A 12,407-nucleotide genomic window follows, 5' to 3' on the forward strand; every position below is an offset into this window, starting at 1 on the left:
TGGAAAGGACCTTATGAGTAACTGAAACCATTTTATTGCCCCCTTTTATTTTTATTATTTATTTATTTATTTATTTTTTGGCGGGGCAATGGGGGTTAAGTGACTTGCCCAGGGTCACACAGCCAGTAAATGTCAAGTGTCTGAGGCTGGATTTGAACTCAGGAACTCCTGAATCCAGGGTTGGTGCTTTATCCACTGCGCCACCTAGCCGTCCCCCTTTTATTTGTTTTTTTGTTTTGTTTTGTTTTGTTTTGTTTTTGCAGGGCAATGGGGGTTAAGTGACTTGCCCAGGGTCACACAGCTAGTAAGTGTCAAGTGTCTGAGGCCGGATTTGAACTCAGGTACTCCTGAATCCAGGGCTGGTGCTTTATCCACTGCACCACCTAGCCGCCCCCTTTTATTTGTTTTTAAAGCAGATATGGGTAAAGGTGGAAAGGAGTCACCTTTTTTTTTTTTAATTAAAAAAAATTTTTTTTAGTGAGGCAATTGGGGTTAAGTGACTTGCCCAGGGTCACACAGCTAGTAAGTGTCAAGTGTCTGAGGCCGGATTTGAACTCGGGTACTCCTGACTCCAGGGCCGGTGCTCTATCCATTGCGCCACCTAGCTGCCCTGAGTCACTTCTTTATAAGTCTCTTGAGGGGCAGCTAGGTGACACAGTAGATAAAGCACCAGTCCTGGAGTCAGGAGTACCCGAGTTCAAATCCGGCCTCAGACACTTGACACTTACTAGCTGTGTGACCCTGGGCAAGTTACTTAACCCTCATTGCCCTGCCCCTACTTCTAGCCACTGCCTTTGCCAATCTGTCCTTCACACAGCTACCAAAGCAATTACGCTTCCTTAAAAAACTCCTTAATCCTTGTAGGATAAAACACATATTCCTTAGCTTGACATTCAAGACTTTCTTGCAATTTGGTAAGAACTGTTCTAGTCATGAATAAATAAAAGAAACATGCACGCTATTAAGTGCTTTCTCTGACCAGGAACTGATCCAAATCCTGGGAATAGAAATAGAAAAATAGTTTAGTTCCTGCCATCGTGCAGCTCACAGTCTAATGGGGAGGAGACAGCATATGGAAGCTGCACATTGGTTGGTCAGGTCCCTGGCTTCTTAGTATCTAGTAAGGAAGTGGGTGTACATTTTCTTTAATGTTATTTCCACTAATAAAGCCACATGGAAACTTGGTAGTTGTGGCTGCAGCACCTACTACAGAAACAATTACCAACCTGCAGGTTGCTTTTAGGGGTGATGGTTGGTACAGGCTGGGTCTTCCTGTTTTTGTCATTTTGGTCTTGTCTGACTATGACCTCTTTTAGTGTTTTCTTGGCAAAGGTAGTGGAGTGGTTTGCCATTTCCTTTTCCAGCTCATTTTACAGATAAGGAATTGAGGCAAACAGGTTAAGTGACTTGCCCAGGGTCACATAATAAGTGTCTGAGGCTGGATGTGAACTCAGATCCTCCTGGCTTCAGGCACTATGCTCTATCCACTTCCCCACCTACCTGCCCATAGGGTCTCCCCTTATTGATGTTGATTTAACAGATGTGTTCTTTTTCAGTAGCTTCCTACCTCCATATATAGTATGCCATCTTCTTTGTCGGGAATGGACTCCCCCCCCTCTCCCCTTCTCTCCAATAAGCAGGGATGGAGACACCCTCCATCCATTAAAATGGGCTCAGTACCTCTTTTTCCTTAGTTTCTCCCCTTTCCCTGATTCTCAACTCCTCTCCTAACCTGTTTGGATTGAATTGTTTAATCCAGTACTCAGATGATTTTATTTTATTCTCTTTGGGGAGATTCCAATGCCAAAGGATATGCTGTAGGGTTTGGAAAATGCAAAATGGATAAGGTAGTGAAAAATTCCCAAGTTAATAGTGATTCCAGTAGTCATCTGTCTGAGACTAATTTTCCTAGGCTTTGCTTTTAGGAAAAGTCACATCATTCTGAAAAGCTAAAACAAAGCTCTCTTTGTATATGTTCTTTGTAAACTTTTCTTGCCCTGCTTCATTGGACTATAATATACAGAGATTCAGTGAAATGAGCTTGCAATTAATATGGAAAATGAATAGCTAAGCTATAAATGGGCTCACTGGGAGAGTTGTGGAGCCCATGGAGAGAACATTAATATGTTACCATGTTATTGGTGCTAATCACTTAAAATGTGCTTCTTTATTAGTAGCTTTAATGAGAGCCACTTAAACTGTGCATTAAAAAGAGAAACTGCAGAGAAGGACGAGGGACTGGGTGGCAGGCAGGCATAATTCTAATGGAAATGCTTTTAGTACAAAAAAAAGTTGTTGGATTCAGTAATCCTTTGCCCTTTCTAAAACATCCTCATTATGTCCCATCAATCAGGTTGATTCTCCAAGATAGCAAGTATTCTCCTCCCCCCCCCACACCCACTTTTTTCCTTTTCATTACCTAATTTGGATTGATTTAAAGCCTCTCCCAGTGTACATACACTGCCTTTGAGACCAGTGCCCTGTTACTGCCTAGAAACCTCTCAGTGGTGGTAGGTACCCAGTGGACCATGGATATTTGTGGATGAGCTTATTTTAACCCTAAGCCCATAGTAAAGCTGTGAGTAGTGACACAATAGCCATTCTCAGTGTTAATACAGGGTGGCTAGGATTCTCAAAGAAAATCAGGCCACATGGAAAAACTTTCTCTCCTTTCCCCTTCACAGCCTCACCTCTCTCCCCAGTGATCCTTGGGTCTCTCTAGGAACTTTGATTTTAAGCTAGGAGAGGAAATAGGATGGGGAGACAGGAATCTTCCTGTTCCTTCAAGGAATAGGCTTGTAGATCTACTATTGGCAAGTTGTCTTGAAGGGCAAGGATAGAAAGGAATTAATGAGAAAGTAGCAGGAACCTTGTGATTAAATTATACTCTACTACCTTAAGGGAACTCCAAGGTAGTGGTATAGAGGAGAGAAAGTTAGACTAGAGCAGACTAGGTAATTTGTATTTTCGGCATTCAAGCTTCAGAAAGTCCTTAAACTCTCATAGTATATTCCTCCCTCATTCCCATCCACTTCCCACAGAGCTTCTCATCAGGGACCATATTAAGTCAATGTACTGTAGGTATCCAATTGTATTGTACTTGTCTAGGAAGAAAGAATAGTGGCAGGTAGGTGATGCTGTGGAGAGAGTGCTGGGCCAGGAGTCAAAGTCCTAAATTCAAATTTGGCCTTAGCTGTGGGGATTCTGTGCAAATCATTTAACTTCTTTTTGCCTCAGTTTCCTCATCTATAAAATGAGCCCTTCCCTGGTAAAGTGTTTATCCCAGTGCTAACACCATATAAATGTTTATTCCATGTTTTCTTCTTAGTTTGTGTCTAAAATTGCAAGATTCTTTTTGTGAGGGGGAGGTTATTGAACATAAGAATTTGACTGTAACTTGAAAAAGCTCTAAAACTGAGGTCCAAGAGAATTCTAGTACTATTGTCCATAGCTTCATTAGTACTTTGTTGATTCAAATGTAGAAGAGACACTCTGAATTACTCCTTTTTAAGAGGGAAAAATGTATAGGTACACACTGAAAAATAATACAATTTGTCGACCATACCCAGTTGCCATATAAGTTCAATATGGAGGACAAATACAATTTAGATCTGGACCAATGTGGTACACTGTTGTAAACAAACCCCCCCCATAATATTGTGAATCCCTGATTGTTGTTTTCTACTATTTTTGGAGAACTAGTTAGAGTTAGAGTTAGGCTTATGTACTTTTGCACCTATGGAGGGGAAGACCCATATTTGAATACATCATTGCATTTTGTCATGTTATATCTATTCACATTTGTTGATCTGTTATGGTCAAGATGCTATGTCTTCTGCTGCTGGTGAGAGAAAAGTAGATATAAAAAAGACCCTTCTATCAATGAGTTGATATTATGATTTAAAGTTTTAGAAAAGGTAAATATGATAGAAAGAGAATGTGTTCAAAACAAGCAAAGTAGGTTAAGAGAGAAAAACCTTGTTAAAGATGAAGTCTGTGGTCAGAGTTGGGCCTCAACAGCTGGAGATGGACAAGCACTAGGAAGGGGAGATTGTGTCAGTAATGGTGTACAGGAGAAGCAGCATGGTAACATTGTTATTGTAATGGTTTTCAGTTTAAGGGTCACCTCCTGTAGCAAGAAACTGGGAGAAACCAGGGTTCAAATCCTGCCTCTGACACTTACCAGGGACAAATCACTTAACTTCTTTGAACCTGTTTCCTCTCTTATGACTGGTTATCATACCTATATCATAGGGTTGTTGGGAGGATCCTACAAGGATAGGTTAGTCAAATCAGCAAGCATTTCTTTAAAGTGTCACATAAATATCAGCTATATATTAGTAGGCACAAGAGTGTGAAATAAGAATGGCAGGAAGAAAGAGACAGAATTGTGTAGTTTGGCTGCAAAACAGTACATGAAGGGGAAGAAATATAAAGCAGTACACCGGCATGAGTGGGTATAGGCAATGGCTAGTTGGTTTTTCTTTGTTATCATACTATCTGTCATTGTAATTTATCATCTGGCAGTTACTGGGATGATATACTACAGTGCACTACAGCAGCAACATTTTATTGGCAACCTCCAGGCAGTGGGGAGACTCTTGGAAGAGGGGATTATAGATCTAAGGGAAAACCAGTCATATACACCAGAGTGCCAAAGGAACCTCCTCTCCTCTCCCTTCTTACTGTTATGGAACTCTGAGAGAAGAATTGATTCCCGCCCCCTGCCCCCCACCCCCACTAGTTTGAGGCAGTTAACTCTCTCTTCCAAAATGTAAATGATAAGTCTTTTTAAAATCCCACCTTTCTTTTTCATCATCATCTCTCTCCTGAAGGGAAGATGGATGTATGTTGATATTTTTCTTATTCAAGAGCTTTTCCCTGCTTCTGTTTATTTATGACTCCTGAACAAGGGTTATGAATGAGTCCTGGTTAAGACAGCTCACTATACTGATGGTGTCTTCTGCTTTTGCTTTCTCCCCCAGGGTTTTTCCCTGGCAGTTCCCAAGGATGTGATGCCTTTCTCCGTCACAAGATGACTCTCATCTCTCCCTCCATCTTGAAGAAATACAGCATCCCTTTTGATCGGGTATGTATATACAAAGTTTATCAAAGAATATGCAAAATGGTGTTGGTCTGGGAGATGTTTGTATTCAGGTCATAGATTTTATTTAGAGAAACTTTTCCCCCTGCTTTGTAATGGAAGGTGGATCCTGTCCTGTCCCGTTCCATCTCCTCCCTCCCCCCCCCCCCAGTACTACCAAATAAACAGTTTGCTGTGACAAGGCCAGTTCAGTGCTTAAAAATCAAACCAAACTCTTTGTTGCTCAAGACCTCTTTCCATTTTATCTTGTGATGTTTAAAATCTAATGTGTCCTTGCCTTATTCCTATCCCAAGTGTAGGGAAAACTAGCTAGGGTTTGCTTATAAATTAGAAGCTTTAGCACCAGTTTGGGGCATTAAGCATTTATTAGTGAAAAATAGAACACCTGGGTCAAAACGCCAAGGAAAAAACCTATCTAACCTAGAGTTCTCAAGTTCACCACCGGCCTGTTTGAGTGACTGCAAGAGGAAGCTCCCTCTGCGTCCCAAGGAGAGATAGTCCTTCCACCCTGCTTCAAGCTAATTGGCTAACATCGCCCAAATCCATTGGGTCACTGTACTTGAGGGTGGTCCCATGTTGAAGTCAGAGTCTTCTGGTGTGGTTTCATTTGAATTAACTTTGTCAGGCAATCCAATCAATCTGTGGCCTTTGGGTGTTGACGACGCCCATTATTTTCTTACAATCTGCAGTGTTGAGCTTCATAAATAAACTTAACAAATGCTTACTGGATTGAATTGAAATTGTGAGCTTTTGTCTCCCTCTTATAGTTGTGGTTCCAGGATTTGGGCTATTTTTGATGTAGTCATCTGTTACAGTTTTATTTCACTAATCAATATATTACTCACTAAGAGAATGAGAACATATTCCAAGCATAGCACAGCTTTATTAATCTTTACAGGGACTTAAGCCCCTCCCACAAGTGTGGTGATTGTTTGTCCTTCATATTTGAAGAGGACTGATGACATCACTGCTTGACCATCTTGACTTACTTGTGAATTGGATTTAAGTGAGGCAGAGTTGCACAAAGTCTTCAGCCTCACCCTTTCTTCCTGAACTATCAAAGTCCAGTGGGAGGACAAAAGTCAAGACAACTGGTGATGGCCTGAGATGTGCAGTGTATGACTTTGGCATTTTTGTTTCCTGACCAAGCTCTGAGCCCTCCACAGTGCTCTGCTTCAGCCACCTGCCTAGCCATTGGAACAATTGTTCTTATCCATCTATTCCACTGGGAAAAGCCATCACTTGCTCAGGGTGGGCAATCCCCCTAGTTCACCGACAAGTTTGAGGCTTCTCCATTACCCTCAGGTTTAGGTTGTTTGCCAAGGTGGTTTTATTGGGGTGTGGCCACTGTGCATGCTGCAGCTTCTTGGAGCCACAGGTGAAAGTTGGGTGAATCAGGTCGACACCAGAGGTGCTAGTCCTTCTGAACACCCCCTACACTCACAAGTATGTACACTTGATTAGCCTCTTATCTTTTCCTCTGTCTAGTCCCTTTTGTCTCAGTTGATCCCCCCCAGCAAGATCTAATTCTCTTTACAAGTTTGAATGTCAAATTCTTTTACAAAAGTCTTGAAGTAGTCATTGCATATATATTAATTATCTAGATGCTATACTTCAAATTCTCCTTAGGTTCCTCCTTATAATTAGTTGGATCCCAACTATTTCAGCTATACTGCTTATCTTAGCTTTTGTATTATACTTCCAGTGAAGACCCCTTCCCCCATGCCACAGCTAGATGTGTCCTTTCCTACATCCTAGGGGTTGTGGTGTCCTGGGATTAATTGGATTTATGAATTTATCTAAAAGTTAAGCTAGAATTAGTTCTTAATTCCAGCAAAGTGACTGAAGAGCAGATAGACAGACACTTACTGAACCTGTGATTTCATTGGCATAAAGAATTCCCAAGTGAGGAAACTTCTGACAGTACAGGTTACTATCTTTTCTGCAACTTCATTTCTTTATGGCCACCTCTCTACCCCACTATGCCATGTTGCCCCTTAGAAATATATTCTGGATAGTGGGAAGACCTCAGACAGAAGACCTGGCCTCTGACGATACCACAGACTGTTTGACCTTGGGCAAAAGGACACAAACCCCTCAGTGCTCTGGACAGCTTTCTCAGTGTGAGATGTAGACCTGTGCTGAGTTTCCTTACTTGGGAATTCTTGATACCAGTGGAAGCAGAAATCTTGTCTCTATCTCTCTTGCCTTTCTCTCTTTTTGCATCACTTTCATCACTTCTCTGGAATCAGGAATCAATTCTTGCCTCCTTGAAAATAAATTCATAAAGCCAACTTAATCCCTAGAGACCCTACCATATATAATTATACTCAAATCTTGGCTTAGTATGAGCTCAGGGGTCCTGTCAGGATATCTTACTGAGAATCAGTACTGTGTATTATTGGGAGACAAAGCCCAGTCCTGAGTTAAAAGCTCACGGGTTCCTTTGAGGGAATGAATCACCTGTTTAGAAATAAAATATCTTGGCTTTCATAAAGCGTGAAGACTGTGAACTCATTCAATTTACTGCTTCAAAGGTTGTTTCACTTTTCGTCGTGAAAAGGCTTTGATGAATGAAATTTGAAGTGAAATCATCTGGTTTTGAGATGAACTTGCTATTGCTACAATGGGAAGTTGTGCGATACCAAATGGCTAAGGATCAGTGACATTGGTTTTTGCTAAGTATCAGTCTCCTTGTTGGATTCAGCACCTGAAAAACCTGCCAGGTATCTCACTTGAAGATTGAAGTTGGCTATTCTGCTTAGGATTTGTGATTCATAGGTGTCATTGTACACAAGTTGAAGAGCATCCTCTTTCTTAACTCTTTCCTTTTTCTAATTTTTACTTCTTTTTCTCTCTTTCTCTTACTCTTTTTTTCTCTTCTTCCCTTTGTATCTTCCTTCCACAAAGGGAAACTACATGGTGTTGTTGAGAGAGTACTGCCTGTGAAAACCAGGGTTTTTACCACTTTGCATGATCTTAGCAAAGTCATCTGTCCTTTCTGAGCTGTGGCCTCATCATTCCTAAAAAGAAGGGCAGGGCTTGATGATTTTACACGGATCTTTTCTACCTCCAAATTCTGGGAGCTAAAGGAGTATAGGAAATACTTTAAGAGATTGTAATGTTGTTCTGAGACTTTGGGAAATTCTTTTCTGCTTCTTGTTGGACTTTTCTCTTGTGTAAGAAGCTTTGCAAGGAAGAGTGGATCTCTGCCATAACTAAAGCTTTATTTCTTAACAACAAACAACAGCAACTCAAATAGCAACTCAAAGCTATGAGACTTAGGTTTCAGGCTAGTGTTTCTCATTCAGTCTACATCAGGGATGCTTATCCCTCTCAACAAGCCTGATGGTACAGCTCTCCTGACACGCCTAGAGGCCAGGCCGTCATAGAAAGTAGCTTCTCTTGAGGATATTTTTGAAGACTTCCTGGAAAGAACAATTTGTCAGGTACAGTTGTTAGTTCTGTGATCATGCCTCACTCCACCAACAAATAGTAAATTGTTTCTGACAATTCAATCAAACAGCCTCCAGCATTGGTGGATGAGTAGGGGATTAGTTCTTTTTGTCTGGGCCAGAATTCAGGAGACTAATCCCCAACTATTGCTTGTATTTATCTTGTATTTATCATATAGTAGAGTATTCTGATTTATGAAATGCCTACTGGTTCATCTGTCCCCATTTTTTATTTTGAGCATCATGCACACCAAACACCTAATAAGGAAAATAACTCTTAAATGAATAGTAGTGTTTTCCTTGTTGATGTGTTGAAAAATAGTGTTTCTCCAAAGAGGATTTTTACAGATAGAGCAGTAGCTTTGGGTTATATTGAAAAATGACCCAAAGGAAGAACCTTCCCTTGTATTCAATTTGGGCTAGACACATTGTTCTGAAGAAGCAGAACTTTGTTTTTGGAACACATAAGTATTTATGAATTGATTTTTCTCCTGCCATAGCACTGCTCATAATAATAATAATAACTATTATTTGGTGAGGCAATTGGGGTTAAGTGACTTGCCCAGGGTCACACAGCTATTAGTGTCAAGTGTCTGAGGTTGGATTTTAACTCGGGTCCTCCTGAATCCAGGACTGGTGTTTTATCCACTGTGCCACCTAGCTGCCCCTGCTCATAATTTTATAAGGAACATGGGTAGGTTAGCTAAATTCTCATTCACAGTCAAGAGAATGAGAGCTTAAGTGAGATCCGGAAAGAATGGCTTTTCTTTTGTATTTGAATCTTGGAGGTATTTGAGTAAAAGACAACCATACTAGGTTTGCCTGGCATTATTGATTGATAATTCATTTGTGCTCTCCTGACTAGTTGAATCCTAGCCTGAAGCAGGTACAGTTGAAATCCAAGCAGCTCTTCCTTCCTTCCTTCTTTCCTTCCCTTCTTCCTTTCCCTTCCTTCCTTTTTTTGGGAGTTCACTATTTTATTATTTTCCAGTTACATATAAGGATAGTTTTCAACATTTGTTTTCATAGGATTTTTAGTTCCAAATTTTTCTCCCACCCTCCCTCCTCCCCAAGACAGAAAGCAATCAAATATAGGTTATATATGTGCAATCACATTAAGCATATTTCTGCATTAGTCATATTGTGAAGGAAGAGTCAGAGCACAAGGGAAAAACTTCAAAAAAGAAGGGAAAAAAACCGAGCCCAAAAGTAGAAACAGTATGGTTCAATCTGCATTCATAAACCACAGTTCTTTTTTCTGGATGTTGAGAACATTTTCTATCGTGAAATTCTTTGACCATTGCATTGCTAAAAAGAGCCAAGGCTATCACTATTCTTCATCACACAATGTTACTAAGTACAATGTTCTTGTTCTGCTCTTCTCAGTCAGCATCAGTTCACGTGAGTCCTTCCAGGTTTCTTTGAACTCCTACTGCTCATCATTACTTTTCACATTGATTTTTTTTTTTTTTTGGTGTGGGCGGTTAAGTGACTTGCCCAGGGTCACACAGCTAGTAAGTGTCAAGTGTCTGAGATCAGATTTGAACTCAGGTCCTCCTGAATCCAGGGCCGGTGCTTTACCACTGCGCCATCTAGCTGCCCCCCTCACATTGATTTTTTAAAAACTTTGTGTTCTAAATTTTCTTGTTCCCTCCCTCCCTCCTTGTCCCTCCCTATGAAATCCAACAATTCAGTATAAGTCATACATGCGCAGTTATGCAAAACATCCTCTCATTCGTCAGGTTGTGAAAGAAAACAGACAAAATACTTTTAGAAAGAGGAGCTAACAAATAAAATTATACTTCAATCTATATTCAGATACCATCAGTTCTTTCTCTGTTGATGGTTTCCATTTTTCATATGTCCTTCAGATATCATCCTGCTCATCATTTCTTTCACAGTTGCTATTGCTAACTGTATTATCCTCCATCTTATTCTCTCCCCTTGATATTTACACTATTTTCTATCTTCCTTCACCCTATCCCTTCTCAAGTATTTTGCTTTTTACTGCCCCCTCCCCTAATCTGCACTTCCTTCCTTTGCCTCCCTTCCCCATCTCCTTTCCCTCCAACTTTCCCTCAGCACAATATATTACTATACCCACTTGAGTGTGTATGTTATTCCCTCTTTGAGCCGATTCTGATGAGACTATGGTTCATTCACTCCCCTGCTCCTTCCCCATCTTCCCCTCTACTCCATAAGCTTTTTCTTGTTTCTTTTATGTAAGCTACTTTTCCCCAGTCCACCTCTCCCTTTCCCTTTCTTCCAGTGCATTCCTCTTAGCCCTTAACTTGATTTTGAAGATGTCATCATGGGTCAGCTAGGTAACACAGTGGACAAAGCACCAGCCCTGGACCCAGGAGGCCCTGAGCCCATATATGATCCCAGACATAAGCCACCCCACCCTGCCTGACCCACAAAAAACAAGGATAAACAAAAAATAAATGCTTTACAGATAGCATCCATTCATATTCAATTCAAACCTGTGCCCTCTTTCTAAGTACATTCCTTTCAGCTGCCCTAATACTGAGAAAGATCTTATGAGCTAGAAGTATTATCTTCCCATGTAGGAATGTAAACAGTTTAATCTTTTAATATCCCTCATGAAGTCTTTTTCCCATTTACCTTTTTATGCTTCTCTTGGGTCTTTGACTTTCAAATACAAATTTTCTATCCAGTTCAGGTCTTTTCATCATGAATGCCTGAAAGTCCCCTTTTTCATTGAAGTCCCATTTTTTATCCTCTGAAATATCATACTCAGTTTTGCTGGGTAGGTAATTTTTGGCTGTAGTTCCATATCCTTTGCCCTCCAGAATTTCATATTCCATGTCATCCGGTCCTTTAATATAGATGCTGCTTGATCTTGTGTTATCCTGACTGTAGATCCACAGTATTTGAAATCCTTTTTTCTAGCTGCCTGCAATATTTTTTCACCTTGACCTGGGATCTCTGGGATTTGGCTATACTATTCTTGGAAGTTTTCCTTTTGGGATCTCTTTGAGGAGGTGATCGGTGGATTCTTTCAATTTCTATTTTACCTTCTGCTTCTAGAATATCAGGACAATTTCTCCTAATAATTTCTTGGAAGATGGTGTCTAAACTCTTATTTTGGTCATGGTTTTCAGGTAGTTTAATGATTTTCAAATTATCTCTCCTGGATCTGTTTTCCAGGTCAGCTGTTTTTCCAAGGAGATATTTCATATTGCTCTCTCTCTCTCTCTCTCTTTTTTTTTTATTCAACTGAGTTTGCTTTCTTGTGTCTTGGTTTCTCTTAGCTTCTATTTGTTCAATCCTAATTCTTAGGCAATTATTTTCTTCAGAGAGCTTTTGTATCTCCTTTCCCATTTGGCTTTTCAAGCTGTTGACTCTCCTGCATCACTCTCATTTCTCTTTCCATTCTTTCCTCCATCTCTCTAAATCTTCCTTCTATCTCTCCTACTTTCTCTTCAAAGTCCCCTTTGAGTGCTTCCATGGCCTGAGACCAGTTCATATTTTTCTTGGAAGCTTTGGATGGTGGAGCTTTGACTTTGTTATCTTCTTCTGAAGGTGTATTCTAGTCTACCCCTCCACTGTTTTTTTTGTCTACTCATCTCAACCTGGAAGCAGATGATCTGATTCTCTATGGTCGGAAGCTTGGCTTGCCTGTGCCCCTACCCTACTGGGCTGCCACCTCTCAATTCAGCCCACTGGTTCAGAACCAGGGCACTTTGCCCTAACTCCAGCAGAGACTGCAGTCACTTCACCCCTTAGCGGTCTGCAAGCCAAGCCTCAGAAGAAGCAGCTGGTGCTGAAGACTCCAAGGCTCTGGAGGCGTGGTCTGTTCCTGGCAGTGTCTGGACCTAGTGCTG

General features: G+C 40.8%; 1 protein-coding gene across 2 annotated transcripts in view; it reads left to right on the forward strand.

Annotated features, from left to right (window-relative positions):
- KDM4B (lysine demethylase 4B) overlaps window positions 1-12,407 on the forward strand; it is a 255,297-nt gene that overhangs the window by 128,037 nt on the left and 114,853 nt on the right. For both annotated transcript variants that reach the window (XM_043986635.1, XM_043986644.1), the window contains exon 7: window positions 4,986-5,089. In XM_043986635.1, coding sequence (XP_043842570.1) covers window positions 4,986-5,089 — 104 coding nt within the window. The remainder of the gene's footprint in view (window positions 1-4,985; window positions 5,090-12,407) is intronic.

The sequence above is a fragment of the Dromiciops gliroides genome, chromosome 1 (genome assembly GCF_019393635.1).
Source record: "Dromiciops gliroides isolate mDroGli1 chromosome 1, mDroGli1.pri, whole genome shotgun sequence".
NCBI classification, from domain to species: Eukaryota; Metazoa; Chordata; class Mammalia; order Microbiotheria; family Microbiotheriidae; genus Dromiciops; species Dromiciops gliroides.